The 21,310-nt window shown below is 40.2% G+C and overlaps 1 protein-coding gene across 5 annotated transcripts in view; it reads left to right on the top strand.

Moving 5' to 3' along the window:
- Nucleotides 1-21,310, top strand: part of PPP3CA (protein phosphatase 3 catalytic subunit alpha) — a 166,057-nt gene that overhangs the window by 118,978 nt on the left and 25,769 nt on the right. For all 5 annotated transcript variants that reach the window (XM_075285715.1, XM_075285708.1, XM_075285732.1 and 2 more), the window contains exons 5-6: nucleotides 34-179; nucleotides 7,104-7,243. In XM_075285715.1, the coding sequence (XP_075141816.1) occupies nucleotides 34-179; nucleotides 7,104-7,243 (286 nt within the window). The remainder of the gene's footprint in view (nucleotides 1-33; nucleotides 180-7,103; nucleotides 7,244-21,310) is intronic.

Raw genomic sequence — 21,310 nt, 5'->3', positions numbered from 1 at the left:
TTTTAATATGTAGTTCCTTTCTATCATTAAAAGGTAAAATCAAGTATTCAGAAAGAGTGTATGATGCCTGCATGGATGCCTTTGATTGCCTTCCTCTGGCTGCTCTGATGAACCAACAGTTCCTATGTGTACATGGTGGCTTATCTCCAGAAATCAACACTTTAGATGACATTAGAAAAGTAAGTACCGATAAAGATGTCTTAAACCAGTGTATTTTACATGAAAATAAACAATGGCTTAAGAGCTTTCAGACAGGATTCATGATGGTCACTGGTTCTCAAACTGAGGGTTGTGATTGCTTAGGTGGTTATATAGAAACCTCTGAAGGAGTTGTGAGTGCATTCATCACTATTGATGGAGATGCTCAATGGCCTTATGGGCATCCCAAGGAGTGAGCAGTGAACTGGGTTCATTACTCACTGTACTGCTTCTCACCTGCAGGTGCTGAGTGTTGATGTTGCTGGCTCCCTGGACAATATACTATGGGTGAGGGCACTGAGGAGGCCATCATACTGTGTGTAATTTGGGTGAATAAGAGGGCAATAGCTAGAGAATTTTATTTTTTGAATACTCTAGAGCAGGGGCCATGGCAAATTTAGCTCCACCCACTTCTACGTTGACTCCGCCCATTCCCAATCATCTTTCCATGTGCCCCCACAAAGTATAATCCTCCTACAGTCACCCGTACATTATATGCCCCCACATTATAATGTTCCCTTCCAACTGCCCCACAGTATTAAGTCCCTCTCCTGGTGCCCCAGTTTATACTGGCGGAAACTAGAGGTGACATGAAGCTGGGACAGCTGGAGGGGGACATTAAACAGTGGGGGTAGTTGAAGGGGGGCAATAAATTGACAGCTGGAGCAGGACATGAAACTGGGGGCAACTAGAGGGGGACATTAAAATGGGAAGCTGGAAGCAGTCATTAAACCGTAGGGGTATCTGGAGGGTGACATTAAACTGGGGGCAACTAGAGGCAGACAGGTCCCCCTACAGCTTCCTCCACGGTTTAATGCCCCCTCCAGTTGTCCCCAGTTTAATGTTCCCCCAGTTTAAGTGCCCTCTTCATCTCCCCCCAGTTTCATGTCCCCCCCTCCATTTCTCCCTCAGTTTCATATCCCCCTTTATTTGCCCCATTTCATGTCCCTCTTCCATCTCTCCCCCAGTTTCATACCCCCCCCATCTGCCATCTCTGCCCTAGTATAACATTCCCTTTCCATCTCTGCCCCTAGGTTACTGAGACACACAGACAGACAGACACAGACAGACAGACAGACAGACAGATATAGACACACACATACAAACAGACAGACACCTATAGACAGACAGACACACACACACACACACACACACACACACACACACACACACACACACACACACACACACACACACACACACACACACACACACACACACACACACACACACACACACACACACACATATATATATATATATATATATAGACACAGATAGACACACACACACTCTCTCCACCCTGCATCTCACCTTACATCTCTCAGTACCTTATGACACACACCACATGTCTCCATCTTCTGCCGGCACTAAGACACACCCCCTAGACACGCCTCCCTAGTCAAGCTGTGCGGGTCGGTCTGAATCAGTCTGAGGGCCGGATATGGCCCGCGGCCGGACTTTGCCCAGGTCTGCTCTAGGGAGAGGGTCCGAAGTAAAGCCGGGGAACCACTCCTCTGTAGGGTCTTATTTCTTTTGGGATAAAAGTGCATGTTTCTACAAGAAAACCATCCTGTAATTATTTTACCTACTCATTGGGGAATTTACTAACCCAACTACACCAGTTTACTGACACTTTTTTTTTTAGCACACGGCCATTTATTTATTTTTTGTTGTTCCTGCACTATGCTTACCAATTTTTACAAAAGTGGGAGGAGACCAAAGTGGGCCTTAGCCCAACAAATTTACTATACCAGACGCCAAAAAGCTGGCATGAGTTATACCTGAAATCTACCATAGTTACTGTCTGGTATAATTTTCAATTTTAGCACATGAGTGCACATGAATTCGTCCTCTTAATATTTCAGGCACATCTCACGCCAGCTGGAGACTTTATTAAGACTTGTATATAGAACTCCAGTCTTAGGGCTCGTTCACACGTGAACAAAGGGGCGGATTTTGAGAGCGGATTTCGCTTCAAAATCTGCCCCTTTACAATGGTGGTCTATGCACACCGCCGGGCTTCTTTTCTCCACTAGCGGCGGGCTGCTGCTAGCGGAGAAAAGAAGCGACTTGTCCTTTCTTTCTTCGACATGTCCTAGCGGCAGCACCCTTCTGTGTCGGCTCATTCATTTGAGCCGACATAGGAGGGGAAAGCCGCGACCGCGATGGTCGTGGCAGACGGGTTTTGACCAGAGAGAGTCGCGGCTCGCCGCGTCTCTCTCTGTGTCAAAACTTGCGCGGGTGCCCCACGTCTGAACTAGCCCTTAATAAGAACTAGTTCACACAGGGGCAAAGAGGATGATTTTGACAGCGGATTTCGCTTCAAAATCAGCCCCTTTACAATGGAGCCCTATGTGAACAGCTAGCTTTTTTTTTCCTGCTAGCAGAAAAAGAGGCGACATGACCTTTCTTCAGGTGTTTTCCACCTGAAGAAAGCAATAGAAGTGAATGGGCTGAAAAAACAGCTATAGTTTTTTTTCTGCACGTTTTTTTGCAAAAATAAACAACACTTTTTTTTTGCAAAAAAACGCACAGAAAAAAACGCTACCTGTTTTTTCAGCCCATTCACTTTAAGGGAGGGGAAAACAGCCTGGCTTTTTTGGAAGCTGTTTTTACAATAAAAAGCTCAAAAAAAAGCCTGGCAGGGTAAAAAAAAAAAAAAGCTTCCTAATTCCTTTTTTTTCCGGTGCCAAAATAAGCCACACTTTATTTACGTCTGAACTAAATGTTCCCCCCCTTGTGCTCCAGATCTACTGCTTTGGCTGCCTCAAGTTTTTCATGTGGAATCCTTTACAATATCTGCTGTGTCTGGATATTGCTTTCACATACTTGTTACAGCTCCCCTTGGTGTTTTCTTAAACCCCCTCATAGAATGTCCACTTAATGTTGAATGCTAATGAGAAGTGACTTCTAATAGACTGGTTCTTGCTGACTGGCCTGTAAGATAGAAATAACTCCGCTAACCTGTGTACAAGAGGATCTGGGAAGATTTGACCACTGCCACAGGACACATTAGGTGGACTTTTCTCTCTGCCTAGCAGAGAGAAAATTAAAAAAATTAAAAAAAAATTTGGTTCACACGCCATATAAAATTCAGTTGTGTCTAGTGATACCTCCATTTTTCTTATAGCTACTACTGACACCTGACATCTGAGAACCTCCATTTTCATTTGATACCAAAACCATTTTTAGGTTTTATATTACCCAGAGATTCAGCCGTTTGAATTGACCTTTCTCCCTTTGGTAAATGTTACCTGCTGTATAGTATATACTCTCCCTGGCAATGTTTAGAGCATTTCCAGTGGAAACTTTACAGCCTGTTTTCTATTAAAAGTAAGTTAGATAGGTTAAGTTTATTACCAAAAAACACAATAGCAAAAAGAAATGGGAGTTGCACTTAAGTTTCATCAAACTACATGGCATGGCAGCAACACTGTTGAAATCATGAATTGTCTCCTAAAAAAAAAAAAAAAAAAAAAAAGGTATTTTCAGTTGTCCAAACTGACTGTTATCTGGTTATGTGAGAAATATCTGTCGCATATTGTTTCTTTAGCTCTTTGTTTCTTTTCCTGGGATTCCATGCTTAATTGCATATTTACTAGGAGTCATTAAGTTTTTGTATGGAATATGCATTTAGTAATAAGTCTGTCTGACTTTTTGAAACACAATCTGCATATTTATCAACACATTATTTCATTCTTGCGTATTTCAGTTACAAAACCATGAATAATTTACAAGCCTAAAATAAGTTTGGAATTCTAGCTCAGTATTGCATATTTTATGATACACATTTGAAGCTGAATCTCTGAATGCATCTTTCTAATGAAAGTTTTCTTCTTTTTAATTGAACGTCAAGGCGATGAAATATCACTTCATTCCCCTCAAATAATATTAAGCCCTGGGCTAAAATTTCACCGTTTCATCGCTGAATTATTTACGTTTTATTTTACTTCCTGACTGGATTAGCCAGTTTGATAGATGTATGAATCAATGTGACAAGTCAGCTGTAATGTAGTTTTATGAAAAGTTTTCCCAAGGTTTTTAGTATCCCCTCTGCACTAAATTAAAAACACTTCAGACAATGAAAATTAGTTCAAAGGATATATTACTGGAGACAATGACCACTGCCCATTCAATAGTCTCTATCAAGGCATATGTGTGTCACTTGAGATCAGACTTGAGATCCCCATGTATGTGACAGTAGAGAGTCAGTGCACAATGTCTCCCCCTTCCACAAATGTTAAAGGGGGTCTGTCAGCATGAAATTGCCTCATAAAATACAAACAGTACTTTACCTTGCCATTGTATGCAGTTTCCCAAGCTGTTTTGTTTTCCTTTGTCTGCAGGTCCATTACCATAAAAAATGAAGAAAAAAAAAACAACTTTTAAATATATGCAATTTAGCTGTAAGGCTATACAGGCCATGTAGGTCCTCCCAGCGCAAACCTCAAGCCCAGCCCTCTGTCTGATCTCCTGTTTTCACAAACTCTGTCAAGCACATCCGAGGAGTACTGTGATATCACACGCATGCGCAGTAAGGGCGCATTGTGCTTGCTGGAGTTTGCCGAAGCCCAGACAGAGGGCTGGGCTTGGGGATTGTACTGGGAGGAAATGAGCTGTCCCAAAAACAACATGGATCATATGCTGGGATAGCTTGATGTACCTTGATCAGAAGGGATTCTCCACTAGACAACATGCACAACTCCTGTATGATTGGACTTCTAGACTCATTTAACTGAAGTGACTCATGTTAGGCTGTGTTAGCAGCACATTTGTGATCTCTTCTAGTCTTTATGTAGGGAAAAGCTGATGCCATACATTACATGCCTGACCATATCCATAGACCTTCATTAGTCGGCTAGAGGTCTAAAGAGGATCCCCTTGGCTTCAGGATGACTCATGTCTCAGTATGGTATCTCTCACAGATCTCTGTTTGATGCATATATTTAAGAAGCTTTTCTGGTGTTTGGAAAAAATGCCATAAAATTCCAACATCATAAAAAATTAAAATATAACTTTTAATTCATATTTGTAAAAAAAGACAATAAAAATTCCAAATGACAAGGATCTAAGCAACAAGGATAAGATAGTACTGTAATTTAGCGTACATGCCTACCCTGAAACACGCAAGCTAATTTACTATCTTATCTTATCTTGGATCCTGGTCATTTGGAATTTTTATTGTCTTTTTTACAAATATGAATTAAAAGTTATATTTAAATTTTTTATGATGTTGGAATTTTATGCCATTTTTTTCCATATCCATTGCCTATTGGTCCAAGGTTTGTTCCGTGCATCATTTTTTTTCATGATTCATACTCCCTAATGTTTTGGTTGTAGCGGTGATTTATTTGCACTTTTTTTGGTGTTTACTGTGTGTTGAATTGGATGTAAACAGGGTTGTATTTTCCGCATATTATCAGAGAAAGTCATGTATGATGCACATATTCTAATCCATGTGCTATCTGTTCTGTTTTCACTGACTTGTACACTGTACACAGTCCTGTTCCTGGGGCCTAATTCTGTATAGGAACTGGCGGAAAGTTAGCTTGGTAGAAGCAGTGGTGCCGACGCAAACAGTCAAGACAGGGACACAAAATATGCAGCAAACTGGTTTATTTAGAAAAAATCAGGAAAATAAATAGACAATGATTTCAGGCACAAAATGAGCAAAACAAAATACAGCCTTAGGCTTAGTTCACAAGTAAATTACATGTGGCTTATTTTGGCACCGGAAAAAAACGCTTCCTAATTAGGAAGCTTTTTTTGGACCTTGCCACACTTTTTGTAGCTTTTTTTTTTTTTATGGAGCATTTTTTTGTAAAAACCACCTCAAAAAACACCAGGCTGTTTTCCCCTCCCGTAAAGTGAATGGGCTGAAAAAAACGTGTCACGTTTTTTTCCGCGCGGTTTTCTTAAAAAAAAAAAAAAAAAGTGCGTTTTTACCTCCCATTCACTTCTATTGCTTCCTTCAGGCGGAAAACGCCTGAAGAAAGGTCATGTCGCTTCTTTTTTTTCTGCTAGCAGAAAAAAAAAGCTAGCAGTCTACATAGACCACTGTTGTAAAGGGACGAATTTTGAAGCGAAATCCGCTGTCAAAATCCGCCTCTTTGCCCCCATGTGAACTAGCCCTTAACTTCAGGCAAAAACAAAGTAAAATCCTGCTCATATGAGCACCTAACTAAACAGAACTGATAACCTAACTATGTGTGGCTTGCTTCCAGCCACACGAACAAAGCAAGTGCAATATTGTCTCACCGGACTCAGGGTTACAGGACAGAACCACACACCTCCTTTCATTCCATGGAGCTGCACTGGAATGCAGGAGCTGCAGCCATTTCTGGCCCAGTAATGAGAAAAGGATCTACACCAGGGCTGAGGCCTACTCCAGATCTGCCCTGGACCTCACATATGTCAGAAACGTGGGGCTGATATATCTGGACTTCAGCACTCTCCCTGTCACCTCCTCACAGGACTTTAAGGGAGCCTTCACACGGAGTTACGCTGCGCTCATTCTGATCGTAAAAACACGTTCAGAATGAGCGCGTACAAAGCAGCTCCCATTGACTTGAATGGGAGCCGGCATAGTTGCACTCCCCATTGAAATCAATGGGAGGCTTCTTTCCCTATTGCTTTCAATGTATTTTGCGCGCAATACATTGAAAGCAATAGGGAAAGAAGCCTCCCATTGATTTCAATGGGGAGAGCACGTATGCTGGCTCCCATTCAAGTCAATGGGAGCTGCTTTTTACGCGCTCATTCTGAACGTGTTTTTTAACATTCAGAATGAGCACAGAGTAACTCCGTGTGAAAGCTCCCTAACTTCTATTTTGTTATATGTATATTAATTTCAGTTATTTGAGAAATGGCATTAAATATTGTTGTTGTTTTGCTTTACTCAGTTAGATCGCTTTAAAGAACCCCCTGCATACGGACCCATGTGTGATATTTTGTGGTCAGATCCCCTGGAAGACTTTGGTAATGAGAAAAGCCAAGAACATTTCACTCACAACACAGTTAGAGGGTGCTCTTATTTTTACAGGTAAGTAATTTGTAATGTCAGTCGAAATGAAAGATTTATGGATTTGTATCAGGTTTTACATTAAACACTATCACACATTATTCTTTCCATTGGACCATACTACCAATTAGCTCGGTTCAGGATGGTTGGCAGGGGACCTCTGGCAGCAGTCAGTCAATTATGGAACAATGCAGTTGCTTTCCAATCGGTTAGTTTTAGACTTATTATTCTCTAGTGAAGTTGACTGTAGCTCCGGTGCTACACCTTTTGTTAAATAAATATTACTACAGGCAGTAAAGCATGGTAAATGCCTAAATAATTAATCTTCCCCTGATGGTTTGAGGGCATTCTGTATAAGAATAGAGAGAGTGAAGAACTGTTATATCTAACTACGTCCAATTTATCGAGATGGGGAACGGGAACGCTTTATATGTGCACAATTAAAATTTAGGAATCCCATAAGAATAATTTGTCATTAAACAGTTCATTATGAATATCTTTCTTCCCAAACATTCATGTAACCTAATTCACAAACCAGAATTTACTGGATCCAACAAACAATTATTTAATTAGAATTTTGTAACTAAGGCTAGGTTCACATCTGCTTTGGAGTCTCTGCAGATTCTGTGTACGACCATTGCAGAGAAAAGTCCTGCACATAGGACTTTTTTCTCCATCAGCTTCAGATTACAACCAGCAGAAACACGACGAACCCCATTATAGTCTATGGTGACCGCGGATTTTAGTTGATGGTCTCTCGGTCTTTTGAGAAAGTGGAAACGAAAACTTATCAAATCTGCCTCATGCTACTTTCAATTGTAGTCTGAAGCTGATATTATATATTTTAATGTGCTGAATAATGAAGCCCTATCATGCCATGGGTTCAGTGCCAGAAACTGCACTGGCACTGCGATGGAAGACTGAGGAGGCGTTCCTTACCGCTCAGCCATGATGGCCCCCTCTGACTGTATAGAACTATGGATAGTACTGTCAGGAGGGACATTCCCAGCTAGATTGTCAAGAATATCATTCTGACTGTGAAGAGCTATTGGTAATTACTAGAGATGAACGAACACTGTTCGGATCAGCTGATCCGAACAGCACGCACCATTAGAAATGAATGGAAGCACCTGTGACGCTGACTTTGCCGGCGGGGTAACACATTACTATATACTTTGTTAGCAAGAGGAGCTTGTGTGCCCTGCAGTGGGAAGTGGGATGGTATAACTATAGTAAATTAAAATGGCCACCAATCTGTTTCAGAAACCCTTCCTAGAATTTAAATAGGATGAGTTACGTGAGACCTGTTTAGGGGCTAGGACTACATGGCAATTTTAGCTGCAACTCCTATTGTACGACCAAAGATGGCATTCAGGTTTAACTAAAACGAATTAAGCCTGGCCCCACATCCCCAGGCAGGTCTTTAATGTGTAACTGATCCTACCTACTTTCTCAAATGGGTTTCTCACTCCGGATGGGGCTATTTTAACGTGCACCCAAGGCAAAATGAGGTCCTGTATCTTACAGAAGATATTTAGTTTTTAGATGACACTTTTAACCCCTTACCGACAGCCACTATACCTGAGTTGGACGTGCTCTAGAGCAATATTGAACACGTTCAGGAGCCATATTGTGGTGACATTTGCAATAGATGCTGGCTGTAATTTTTGGTATGATAATTGTACCAAAAAGCCCTTACACAGTTCCATGATCAGAAATATAAAAAAAGTTTTTGTTTTTTTTAAAGGTATTAAAGCATAACAAAAACTATATGAATTTGATATGGCAGTACCTGTCCAGACCCACAAAATGAAATTAAATGCAATGAATGGCACAAAAACAAAACCCTTATGCGAATGCCACTTCATTCATAACCCATCTCTATTTATATGTCCCTTCTTGACCTACGAAATGTCCAGTGATATGCTTCAGAAAGTGGTAATGTTTAGTAATGTGTTATGGTTTTACATTGCTGCCAGTGTAAGGGAGAGAGGTCAGAGGGACAGGATACTGTATGTATTTTCCTTCCTAATAAAATACAATTGACACTTCAGTTATTGTCTGCCATCTATGTAAAGCAGCTGTTACTGTGGCAACATCTTATGTTCCAGTGTATTAACCTAAATGCAATTGGATAAATGTTTTGTGCACAAAGTCTAATGAGGTCAATGCCGGCTGTGACTACTGGTGTATATTCTCTTTAACTTTTCTGGAAACCTTTCTTTCTTTTGATCAGAGAAAATGCACTATTTCATTTCTCTTTGTTCCCGGCACTCATGAAAGAAGATGTCTTTCCTAATTTGCTTATTTGCTTTGAAGAAAACACTTTTCTTCTCTCAGGGTTTAACCTGATATGCAAAAATTTTCTTAGCTAAGTCACTTAACAAATATATTTTGTGTTTCTCTGAGCTGATCTTCTCACCAACCAGAATCTAGGAAAACTGGGTTAACAACTGTTGTTTCTCAGTTGAGCAGCCCTTGTATGGAATGGAGTGATATATTGTGGTTTGGTCAAACGTAGCATATCGAGTACAGGTCATATTTATTCTAATACTAGCTGGTACCCGCGACTTCGTCTGCGGTGATTGTAGAAGTGTGTAAATACAGTTGCGGGCAAGGTTTTAGTAGTGTGTAAAAGGTCTGGGATATGAAGAGCATGGGGTGTGCTGAGTAATGCAATGCGTTGGAATAGTAAAGTATTACAATGCATTGCATAATTGTGTCAGTGCGTGGAGGTGTAATATTGTTTCGCCGTTGTACAGTGGCTGATTTTGGAGTCGGGGCTAGGTAAGATGTGTGTGATTCACTTTTTTTTTTTCATTCTTTCTTAATTTTTGGATTGTGTGTTGCATTTATGAGACCTCAAATCACTGAATTCCAAAGATGCTGATACTTCTAGATACAAAACCAATTCACTGACAAATAATTTCTAGAAGAAAAAAAAAAAAAAAAACTTCACTTTTATTTTAATTTGTTAAAAACTCACAATAAGTGAAATAGTAAAATAATGGATCACTATATCGGTCACCATTTATAAGAAAAAAAAAAGGTATCATATGCCCAATGAGATGAAAGACACAGTGTTGACATATATAATGAATATAGTGGAGTAGCTATATCTACTGGGAATGTAGGACAAACCTTGTCAGTATAGGATAGATAAATATCCCTAATATACTAGTAACCTCACTCCCTTTCAGTTGTCATAAGTACATGTCAGATAAACTGATAGCCAGGTATGCATAATGCTCTGCTCAATATGGATAGTAATAAAGGCTCTCCAAAGCCTGCCTGCCTCCCCCGAGGTTACTGGCCTAATGCAACGCCAACGGGATCTGGCAAACTATGGAAGAACCTTATGAGCCGAGCTGACCTGTATGCTATCAGTATAGCTATGATGGACATGAAGCTAACTCCTATGTAAACACCCTATGCTGTCTGCCCAACGCTGCGTTTCTTCACATCAAGAATCATCAGGGGCAAATTTAGGACTGAATTTCTCTGTTGTGTTCCAGAGTGACCGCATGTGACCGCACTGATAACGCACTGATGAGACCTCCTAGGGGTCTTGAACCCCAGGGGGTCTAAGTAGCAATGTCATGTGTGACAATGCTAATACATTTAGATGGTGTGTTAAACAATGTGAATGAGTTTTGTAGGCTGCATGCAGCAGCTTGCAAAACAATAGGGTTGGAGAACAGCAGGGGGTGTGCTAAAGAATGCAATGCATTGCAATACTAATGTATTGCAATGCATTGCCTAATTGTGTCAGTGCTATTGCAGGCTATGTAGCATAGCCTGCAGCAGCCTGGACAGACTCAACTGAGTGTGAGGCGTGGGAGACCCGGCGGTTGCTATAGTAACCTGCCGGTGGCAGCGTAGCTCAGTGTAGGCGGCAGAGATCAGGAGGAAGATGCCTACGCGCAGCGGGGGACAGACCGGAGGCGCCGTACAGTTGAGAGAAGGCGGCGGAGGAGGGAATGTGGCCAACAATGGGGGACATGATGGGGGGACATGATGGGGGTTGAGCAGGGTATGTCGGGTGTACGGCTCGCCGCGGTACAGCTCAGAAAAGGCGGCGGAGTAGGGAATGTGAGCAGCAGTGGGGGACATCACGGGGGTTAAGCAGGCTATGTGGGTCGTGCGGCTCCCGGGCACCTGCTACAGCGAAAGCGCTGGCATGCGCCGTAATGGAATGGCATGTGCCGGAAACAGAGCCCAACCAGTAGAAATGAAGTCAGCGGTGCTATGCCAATAAGTGGCGGCTATGGCGGGCGGTTGGTATAGGAACATCAGCGGCATGGGCCATACTAAGAGGGTGAAGTGCGGTGCCAGTTAGTGTGAGGTGTGTTGAGGAGGCTAAGTAGATAGACAGGCTACGGAGGGAGATGGGGAAGATTATTATGGAGCGTAAGGTGTCGGTCCTGCGTAGTATACAGGCCAGAGGTCCTGGCAATGCAAGAATCGTACGTGTACTTACCAGCGTCGGGTGGGTGGATAGATCATCAACAGAAAACAGCAGGGAAGTGGCAGTGGCGTCGGGGAGTGTTGCGGCCTGGAGCCAGTGTGTCGGGTGTTGCTGTGTAAGGTGGATGTGAATGTGATTGTGTGTGGTTAGGGGCTAGGTTGTAGAGGCGAATGTGCAGTTTTGTGGCTTGCTATGGTCCAAAGTGTGTGAAATTGCAGAGATGGTGGTGTGAGTTGGATGTTTGTGTGGGTCTTGGGAAAAACGTATGTGCGTTATTGTAACGAAAAGTAGCCTATTGCGCAATCGGGTGTATTAGCTATGTTTGTGGAAAATTTGAGCCAAATCGGTGGAGCGGTTTTTCGGTGATTGAGCAACAAACATCCAAACACACAAACTCACAAACCCACAAACTCACAAACTTTCACGTTTATAACATTAATAGGATTGACCTGAATTTTAGAGAAACTGAGCAGTTTGCTAATAGCCCAAAAACACAACGAAAGGTTCTACAAGACCATAGACTGAACTCTTTAAATGAGCTTTATGTCCTTTATTAACAATTAATTTTCATGGCTTCTGTTTTTGCCTTTCACATATTTCCAATAGCCTGTGTATTTAGTTTGACTTTAATATTATGAACTGTAAGTGTATGTTTGGGCATGTGTATTTGCAGCAGGAATATTAAAACAACATGCCCACCATTCTGACCACTGCCCATAGCACCTACAGTGGGTGTTTGAGCATCAGAAATTAACTATGGAAGAAAAAGGCCTGGTCTGATAAATCAGTTTTTTTTTTTTGCTATGTGTGAAGTTCTGCATCGCATGTATGGAAAAAGAGATGGCACTAAGGTCTACTATGGGGGAAAAAAACAATCCATGTGTTGCTTTTGATAATCTGCCTACAGATCTTTGGTCACTCACCTGCACTGATGGCACCTATAATGGGTACAAGAGCATTAGAATTAACCTATAGATAAATAGAAGGAAGTGGCCTGGTTGATGAATTCGGTTTTCTTTTATGTTATTTAAGCATCTGCATTGCTTATCTAAGAAGCACCAAGATCAATTATATGAAGAGGGCAACCTGACTTGAGTCATTGTGATGCTCTGGACAATGTTCTCTTTTTGGAAGCCATGCGACATTCGTATAGATGTTAATTTGGCATGTAGTAACTACCTAAATGCAGCTTTATATTTTTTCCATAAGGGAAAATTGCCTCTTTCAATATTATAATGCGTCTCACCACACTGTAAATAATTGTTTTTAAATGGTTTTTAAAAGGAACATAAAGAGCACAATGTGATGGCTTGGCCTCCAAATTCCCTAGATTTCTATCCAGTAAAGAGACATACTTGAAGGACCTGTTGCCATCTTCTTGGTGCCCTATGATCCAGAACATGTTAAGAGGTCTATAAGTCCATGAATTGACAGTTCAGATCTATTTTGGTGACGCAAAGGGGTCTTACACTATATTAGGCAAGTGGTTTTAACCTGATAATGACCTCCCACTTTCTTTTTACATCACATGATGCAAGTCCAAAATATGCAGCAACATTTTTGGCTGCATTAAGGTTGGATACATGCATTGAGTTTTTGATGTTTCTGGTGCAGATTTTGCTGCTTTTTTATTTTAATCCATTCCTGACAGTTTTTTTTTTAAACAGCAGGGAGTATATGTCCTTCCCTTATATTCCCATTCATTTTGAATCTATTTCTGGCTTTTGTAGCACAATTTGCACTAAATATAGACACAAATTCTGTGGGAAAGATTTATGAAGATTAGCATTTTCATATCTCCTATGCTGGTGGAGGATATGCCTGATTTTTGATAAGCGCTTGCCTCCCCATTAATCAGGCACACCCTCAGCTGGGCCATGTGTCTGCACTGACAATTTTGGATATGGCGTAAATGATCATAAATCTGGTGGGGCAGGTGGCCTAACCCACTTCATATCCCTTGCCACACTTCCTTTTAGAAAATTGGTGAGGGTAGTGTAAATAAGAAAAAAGTTGCAATTTTTTTGGACAAACCCATATATGCTAAAAAAAAATTGACATACAAGACACAATAGAACAGAAGTAATACAGTTTTTTATTCAGCTTTTGTCATCTTCTTTTCAAATTACATAATTCTGAATTAGCGCTATATTGTGAGTAGGATACAACCATGCGAATCACTTCGGTTCCTAAAGCGAAGAGTTCTTCCCTGTTGTCAATTTATAAATTTGAAACAAATAAGCACTATAAATTAGAAACAAAAAAGTAAACTTTTCTTCTTTTTTTTTTTTTTTTTTTTTTTACAAAATAAAGACCTGTGAAAATATCAATTAGTAAATACAAAATCTTCAACAAGAATAGCTGCATTTCGGCAACGTGGGGCCTTGGCATTAAAGGGTTTTTGAAAACCAAAAACTAGAACCCAGCAGAATAGAACAAACTGGCCTCAAAACAAATACAGAATATAATTCAAACTACTTGAGACACAAAACATAAAAAATATATAATTTTATTAATAAATATCACATAAGACAATACAATACGTAAACAAACAGGGGAGACACATGGGGAAAAAGGGTAAATTTCCCCGTTAAATCGCAGAGGAGTACCATAACCCTCCCACCGGCAATCACACAGAGTATACCCCCAACTATAGAAGATAATAGAAGGATACTAAGAAAAAAGTCACAAGAATCACAAAAAGGGAATATATTCCCTAATATAGACTGAATACCTAATATTACACACCAAACATAGGTAAGAGGACTAGATATCACATGTCCACTAACCATATAGTACAATCAATAAAAATAGAAGGTGGTAAATAGGTAAAAAAGTGTACCCCAATAAGGTCACCCTTAATACATACCCGTAGGTACCGACATGTTTCCTATGATCCAAAGTAACAAATGAAGGTAGCAATAGGGGGAGCTCGGTCTGAGGCCGGTGGGACTGTAAGAAACGCCTGACGCGCGTTTCGCCCGCACTCGGCTTCGTCAGGAGGCTCCTCCTGACGAAGCCGAGTGCGGGCGAAACGCGCGTCAGGCGTTTCTTACAGTCCCACCGGCCTCAGACCGAGCTCCCCCTATTGCTACCTTCATTTGTTACTTTGGATCATAGGAAACATGTCGGTACCTACGGGTATGTATTAAGGGTGACCTTATTGGGGTACACTTTTTTACCTATTTACCACCTTCTATTTTTATTGATTGTACTATATGGTTAGTGGACATGTGATATCTAGTCCTCTTACCTATGTTTGGTGTGTAATATTAGGTATTCAGTCTATATTAGGGAATATATTCCCTTTTTGTGATTCTTGTGACTTTTTTCTTAGTATCCTTCTATTATCTTCTATAGTTGGGGGTATACTCTGTGTGATTGCCGGTGGGAGGGTTATGGTACTCCTCTGCGATTTAACGGGGAAATTTACCCTTTTTCCCCATGTGTCTCCCCTGTTTGTTTACGTATTGTATTGTCTTATGTGATATTTATTAATAAAATTATATATTTTTTATGTTTTGTGTCTCAAGTAGTTTGAATTATATTAAAGGGTTTTTCCCATAAACATAACCATATTTAAATTTTTAGGCAATTAAGTTACATTTTTTTATATAAATAATTAATCTGCATAGTTTTAAAGTTTTTTTTTCTAACCATCTTAGTGGTAACAGTCTTTTCTCTCGATAGGGTTGCCAATGGATACAACCATGAATGCAAGAGCACATGATTTCCCTATTGTTTTAGGGTTATCTTCTCATGCATGTGCCGTCTCTGCCTGTTTCTGTTTTCCTCTACAAAAAGACCAGACAATAATAAGGGAATTATTTATGAGCTTTTGACAAGTGCCAGACCATGGAAGGTTACTGCATTCATAGTAGTAACTTACCAAGACAAAAGTCTGTCAGTATATAAATAAAATGTTAAATATTTGTATTTGCAAACCGGTTTAATATGTTTAAATGTCTGCAAATAACATGGTTATTTTCACGAAAAGACCTTTTTCAGGCTTTTGCAGGCATGGTCATTAAGGGTTTAAAGGGGACCTTTCACCACCTATACCAACTCTAGTTTTTTGTATCCTTTAATGGGTGCTGTTCTATTAGGTTTTGCACAATTTATTATTTTTCTCTACCGCAGCGATAGCCCAAGAAGGATAGTTTCAGCACACAATATGCTGATTAGGCTCTCTACTATAGGCAAGTAGGAACATTTTTATGTTTAGGAAAGGCTATCATTTTTATTTTTGCTGGGATCTGGTTCCAATGTGGCCAAAGGCGGTTGTATAAAAAAAATCCCTGTGTATATGTATATGCATTTCCCTGGTCTGTTGATGAAGACTAGTGCTGTATTCAAACCCATCCATAATGTGGCAAATTAAGAATTTCAATGCTAGATAGACGGTTGCTATGTAAAATGTGCAATTTCTTTTGGGTGTCTAAAATTTACTTTTGAGATTGAGAATTCTCATTAATTCCCATTGTTTCTAGATTTGTGTTTCCATTTGTGTTTATTGGTACAATGACTGTTTGACCACGGATCACTGAATAGTGGTGAGTTTGTCATTATGAACAATTGCAGAAGACAAGAGAATAATTTAACTGAGACATAATGATAGGATTAGTCAACTCTGCCCTCTAGCACAAAATATTGTATTTCATCCACTATCTGCACATTTGGGTTAGAAAACTCAGATTATATTCAAAATGAGGATGGATTTTAATATTACCAATGATGATAGACACATTTGTGGTTTTGATGTTTTTGTCTTCACGGAAACATAGCTGATGGTTGTTGATAGTTTTGGCTTCTTTAAAATGCAGGTAGAAAGAGCTATACATTTCTCTGAAGGCCCCCCAAATAAAACCAAGCATATGGGATTTCAACCTGTGAAAAAGGCCCCCTGAAGTAGCCTATTAGAATGTTCTAGCATATCATTTTTATTAAGTCCACCTTATCCTTAATTGACAGTGAAAGAGATCCCCAGGCTTTAAACTCCTGGACAAACTATATATATATATATATATATATATATATATATATATATATATATATATATATATATACATCAAAACCACAAATGTGTCTATCATCATTGGTAATATTAAAATCCATCCTCATTTTGAATATAATCTGAGTTTTCTAACCCAAATATGCAGATAGTGTGTGTGTGTATGTGTATGTGTATATATATATATATATATATATATATATATATATATATATATATATATATATATATATATATATATATATATATATATACAGTCCTATGAAAAAGTTTGGGCACCCCTATTAATCTTAATCATTTTTAGTTCTAAATATTTTGGTGTTTGCAACAGCCATTTCAGTTTGATATATCTAATAACTGATGGACACAGTAATATTTCAGGATTGAAATGAGGTTTATTGTACTAACAGAAAATGCGCAATATGCATTAAACCAAAATTTGACCGGTGCAAAAATATGGGCACCTCAACAGAAAAGTGACATTAATATTTAGTACATCCTCCTTTTGCAAAGATAACAGCCTCTAGTTGCTTCCTGTAGCTTTTAATCAGTTCCTGGATCCTGGATGAAGGTATTTTGGACCATTTCTTTCTACAAAACAATTCAAGTTCAGTTAAGTTAGATGGTCGCCGAACATGGACAGCCCGCTCTCAAATGATCTGGAAACAAAGATTGTTCAACATAGTTGTTCAGGGGAAGGATACAAAACATTCTCAGAGATTTAACCTGTCAGTTTCCACTGTGAGGAACATAGTAAGGAAATGGAAGACCACAGGGACAGTTCTTGTTAAGCCCAGAAGTGGCAGGCCAAGAAAAATATCAGAAAGGCAGAGAAGAAGAATGGTGAGAACAGTCAAGGACAATCCACAGACCACCTCCAAAGAGCTGCAGCATCATCTTGCTGCAGATGGTGTCACTGTGCATCAGTCAGCAATACAGCGCACTTTGCACAAGGAGAAGCTGTATGGGAGAGTGATGAGAAAGAAGCCGTTTCTGCACGTACGCCACAAATAGAGTTGCCTGAGGTATGAAAAAGCACATTTGGAAAAGCCAACTTCATTTTGAAAACAAAGATTGAGTTGTTTGGTTATAAAAAAAAAGGCGTTATGCATGGCGTCCAAAAAGAAACAGCATTCCAAGAAAAACACTTGCTACCCACTGTAAAATTTGGTGGAGGTTCCATCATGCTTTGGGGCTGTGTGGCCAATGCCGGCACCGGGAATCTTGTTAAAGTTGAGGGTCGCATGGATTCCACTGAGTATCAGCAGATTCTTGAGAATAATGTTCAAGAATCAGTGACGAAATTGAAGTTACGCCGGGGATGGATATTTCAGCAAGACAATGATCCAAAACACTGCTCCAAATCAACTCAGGCATTCATGCAGAGGAACAATTACAATGTTCTGGAATGGCCATCCCAGTCCCCAGACCTGAATATCATTGAACATCTGTGGGATGATTTGAAGCGGGCTGTCCATGCTCGGCGACCATCTAACTTAACTGAACTTGAATTGTTTGTCCAAAATACCTTTATCCAGGATCCAGGAACTGATTAAAAGCTACAGGAAGCGACTAGAGGCTGTTATCTTTGCAAAAGGAGGATCTACTAAATATTAATGTCACTTTTCTGTTGAGGTGCCCATACTTTTGCACCGGTCAAATTTTGGTTTAATGCATATTGCACATTTTCTGTTAGTACAATAAACCTCATTTCAATCCTGAAATATTACTGTGTCCATCAGTTATTAGATATATCAAACTGAAATGGCTGTTATAAACACCAAAATATTTAGAACAAAAAATGATTAAGATTAATAGGGGTGCCCAAACTTTTTCATAGGACTGTATGTATGTATATATATATATATATATATATATATATATATATATATATATATATATTAGCCTCTGTCCGCGGCATCATCTGCGTGTTGTTGGCGTTGATGATCCGCCTATATTCAGCAATTTGCTGCCGTCATCAATCTGCCTGCTCTGGTGTTTTGACAGCTCTCAAGCTGGCCTGCCGTTGAACTTGTTCCTCACACCGTGCCTGTGTTTGTTCCACAATCTCAGCAGCTCACTGGGACACCATATAATGAGTGTGTTGTTGGGGTCAATGATCCCCCTGAGCTCTGCTTCAGGAGAAGTCTGTTGATTTCTGGCTACCTTCATAGCTCTTGTGGCTTTAGAATTTTGCGACAGATTACCGTATATACTCGTATATAAGCCGACCCGAATATAAGCCGAGGCCCCTAATTTTACCACAAAAAACTTTTTCCCATCATGTTTAAAATTGGCAAACTGCCAATTTGGATTAAAGAAGTTTTCCCATCCAGTGTGTCAGCACACTGCCTGGAGCAGATCAGATAATATGCAAATGCATGTACACCATGGACTCAGGGTTAGCTGTGTGTTTACATAGAGAGATAACACACCTGGCTTTATCAGCCTGCTGCCAAGAGCAGTTGAATATAGTATGTGAAGATAAATTCATGACAGTCATGAAGCCATGTCATTTACTAGGATAAAAGCCTATGCCTATTTGTTAATCGAGGTTACAAACTATGTGCCAGATTTCATCCAAATCCATTCAACCATTTTTGTGTGATCGAGTAACAAACATCCAAACTTTCACATTTATAATATTAGTAGGAGATATGTGTGTGTATGTAGAGGCCACCCCACATCCCATAGCAGAAGACTTGGACCAGTTGATATAAGGACCAAAATATTGACTAAATTGGTTAGTCAAAACAATGGCTGTAGGTAAATTGTTTTCCACCTTGCTCATAAACAAAACTGTATCATCTGCATATAGTCTAGCCTTGTTCATTGTTTCCCAGAGCGACTCCTTGATAGCTATGATACACAGGGCCAATGGATGGATGGCCAGTGCAAAGACAAGTGGAGAAAAGGAACACCTTTGACGAGTCCCCCTTCCTAGCTGAAATAAAGTATGTTCCTACACCATTAACCAGTACATTAGCTTTGAAAGCAATATATAAAATGGAGACCCACCTATAGAATCCAGGCCCAAACCCAAACCATGTCAAGACAACATACAAGTACTCTCACTCCACAGAATCAAATATCTTGGCTGCTTCAAGCGAGGCTATGGCCTACTCTCTGTTTGCTCACCCCAACCTCCACAACTGCTTGCAACCTTTGGATATTGTTTGATGTGGAGTTACCAGGCATAAAGCCGGCCTGCTTCTCGTGAACTATAGAGGAAGTATCTAGATTAAGTCTACGATCCTAGAATTAGTCAGGATTTTATAATCCAAATTTAGGATCCATCAGATCTTCCTAAGTCATATCCCTATCTAAAAGGCCATGGCTATTTTGATTCAACTGAAGGAATCATTACTATTTTGGTGCTGGACCAAATTCCCCAAGAGATACTGAGTCCGGGAAGTATATAGCTCACTATATAATCTACAGAAGCAGTTTGTAATCTCATCTGCCATCAGGATTTCAGACCCATCCTCAGCCACTATCTTAAGAATGATGGTATAAGCCAGCTAGTACGGGAGGCTCTCTGGTCTTTCAAATTTATCTCCACCACACCACAAGAGCGCATGATCCAAGATCCCCTGGGCAGAAATTAAATGTCTAGGATCATAGGCACAAGTGAGGGGGAACCAAACATATAATCTATTCTAGGCAAAACTCCTCTAGCAGGGGTAAAACAAGAGTACTCTATCCTATGAGGATGTTGCTCCCTCCACAGTTCCAAACATCTCAGCTCCTCAGTTAGTTTCCACAGGGGGGGTCCCTTCTCCACTCCCAGGAAGATGAGGCCTATATTTATCCAGCAAGGTATCAAGTAGCATATTGAAATCTCCCATGCAAACAAATTTTTGCTTTGGCCTTTTGCAGAAGGCTGCGGGCGAGGTTTTTGTCTGATAGCACACTGACCCATTTGTTTCTATGGGCTCATGCACATGGCCATGTATTACACGAATAAGTGTTCAGGCTGACTGTAACCTAACAAACTTGTAAAAGAAAAGAGGGCAACCATGATGTACCAGCTTTTCCAGGTTGGGCAATGATGTTGTTAGATAGGTTATCTAGCAAAAAAACATGGTGGAGTTGTGTTTCAGGTTACCTTCCTTATAAAAAAAAAAAAAAAATGTTTGAAGCCCAGGGTATATAGCAACTCCAAGCCAACACTCACAGCAAAAACTACTGAGTAGCTACAAATATTGTGTAAAAGAAAACAGTTCTGACAGACCGTCCTTCCAAATCTCTGGAATAGAGGCAGCAGGTACATGGAGGTCTTAATTGAACTTTTTATTCTCCAGTCACAAGAGTTGACCCATTTACGGGAAGGGCGAGAGGGAGGGGAGTGGAAAGGCAAAGTCTAGGAAGTTCATGGGACCAATGCAATCGGGGTGGAGAAACACGTACTTAATTTAACATGCAACTTTGGAGGCAGGGTCCTAGATGTAAGTGTGAGTCTTTTGGCCTGCATATAATCCAATATGCTGCCTCTCCAGAGTCAGTAAAGAAAACTGTGAGGTCATCGTTCATCACTCTGAGCTTTGCAGGATAGGCCATACTGTATGGAAGGTTGAGATCCCGAAGTCTCTGCTTCAAACTAAGCAAT

The sequence above is a fragment of the Leptodactylus fuscus genome, chromosome 1 (genome assembly GCF_031893055.1).
Source record: "Leptodactylus fuscus isolate aLepFus1 chromosome 1, aLepFus1.hap2, whole genome shotgun sequence".
Classification (NCBI taxonomy): Eukaryota; Metazoa; Chordata; class Amphibia; order Anura; family Leptodactylidae; genus Leptodactylus; species Leptodactylus fuscus.
This window is presented reverse-complemented; position numbering and strand designations above follow the sequence as displayed.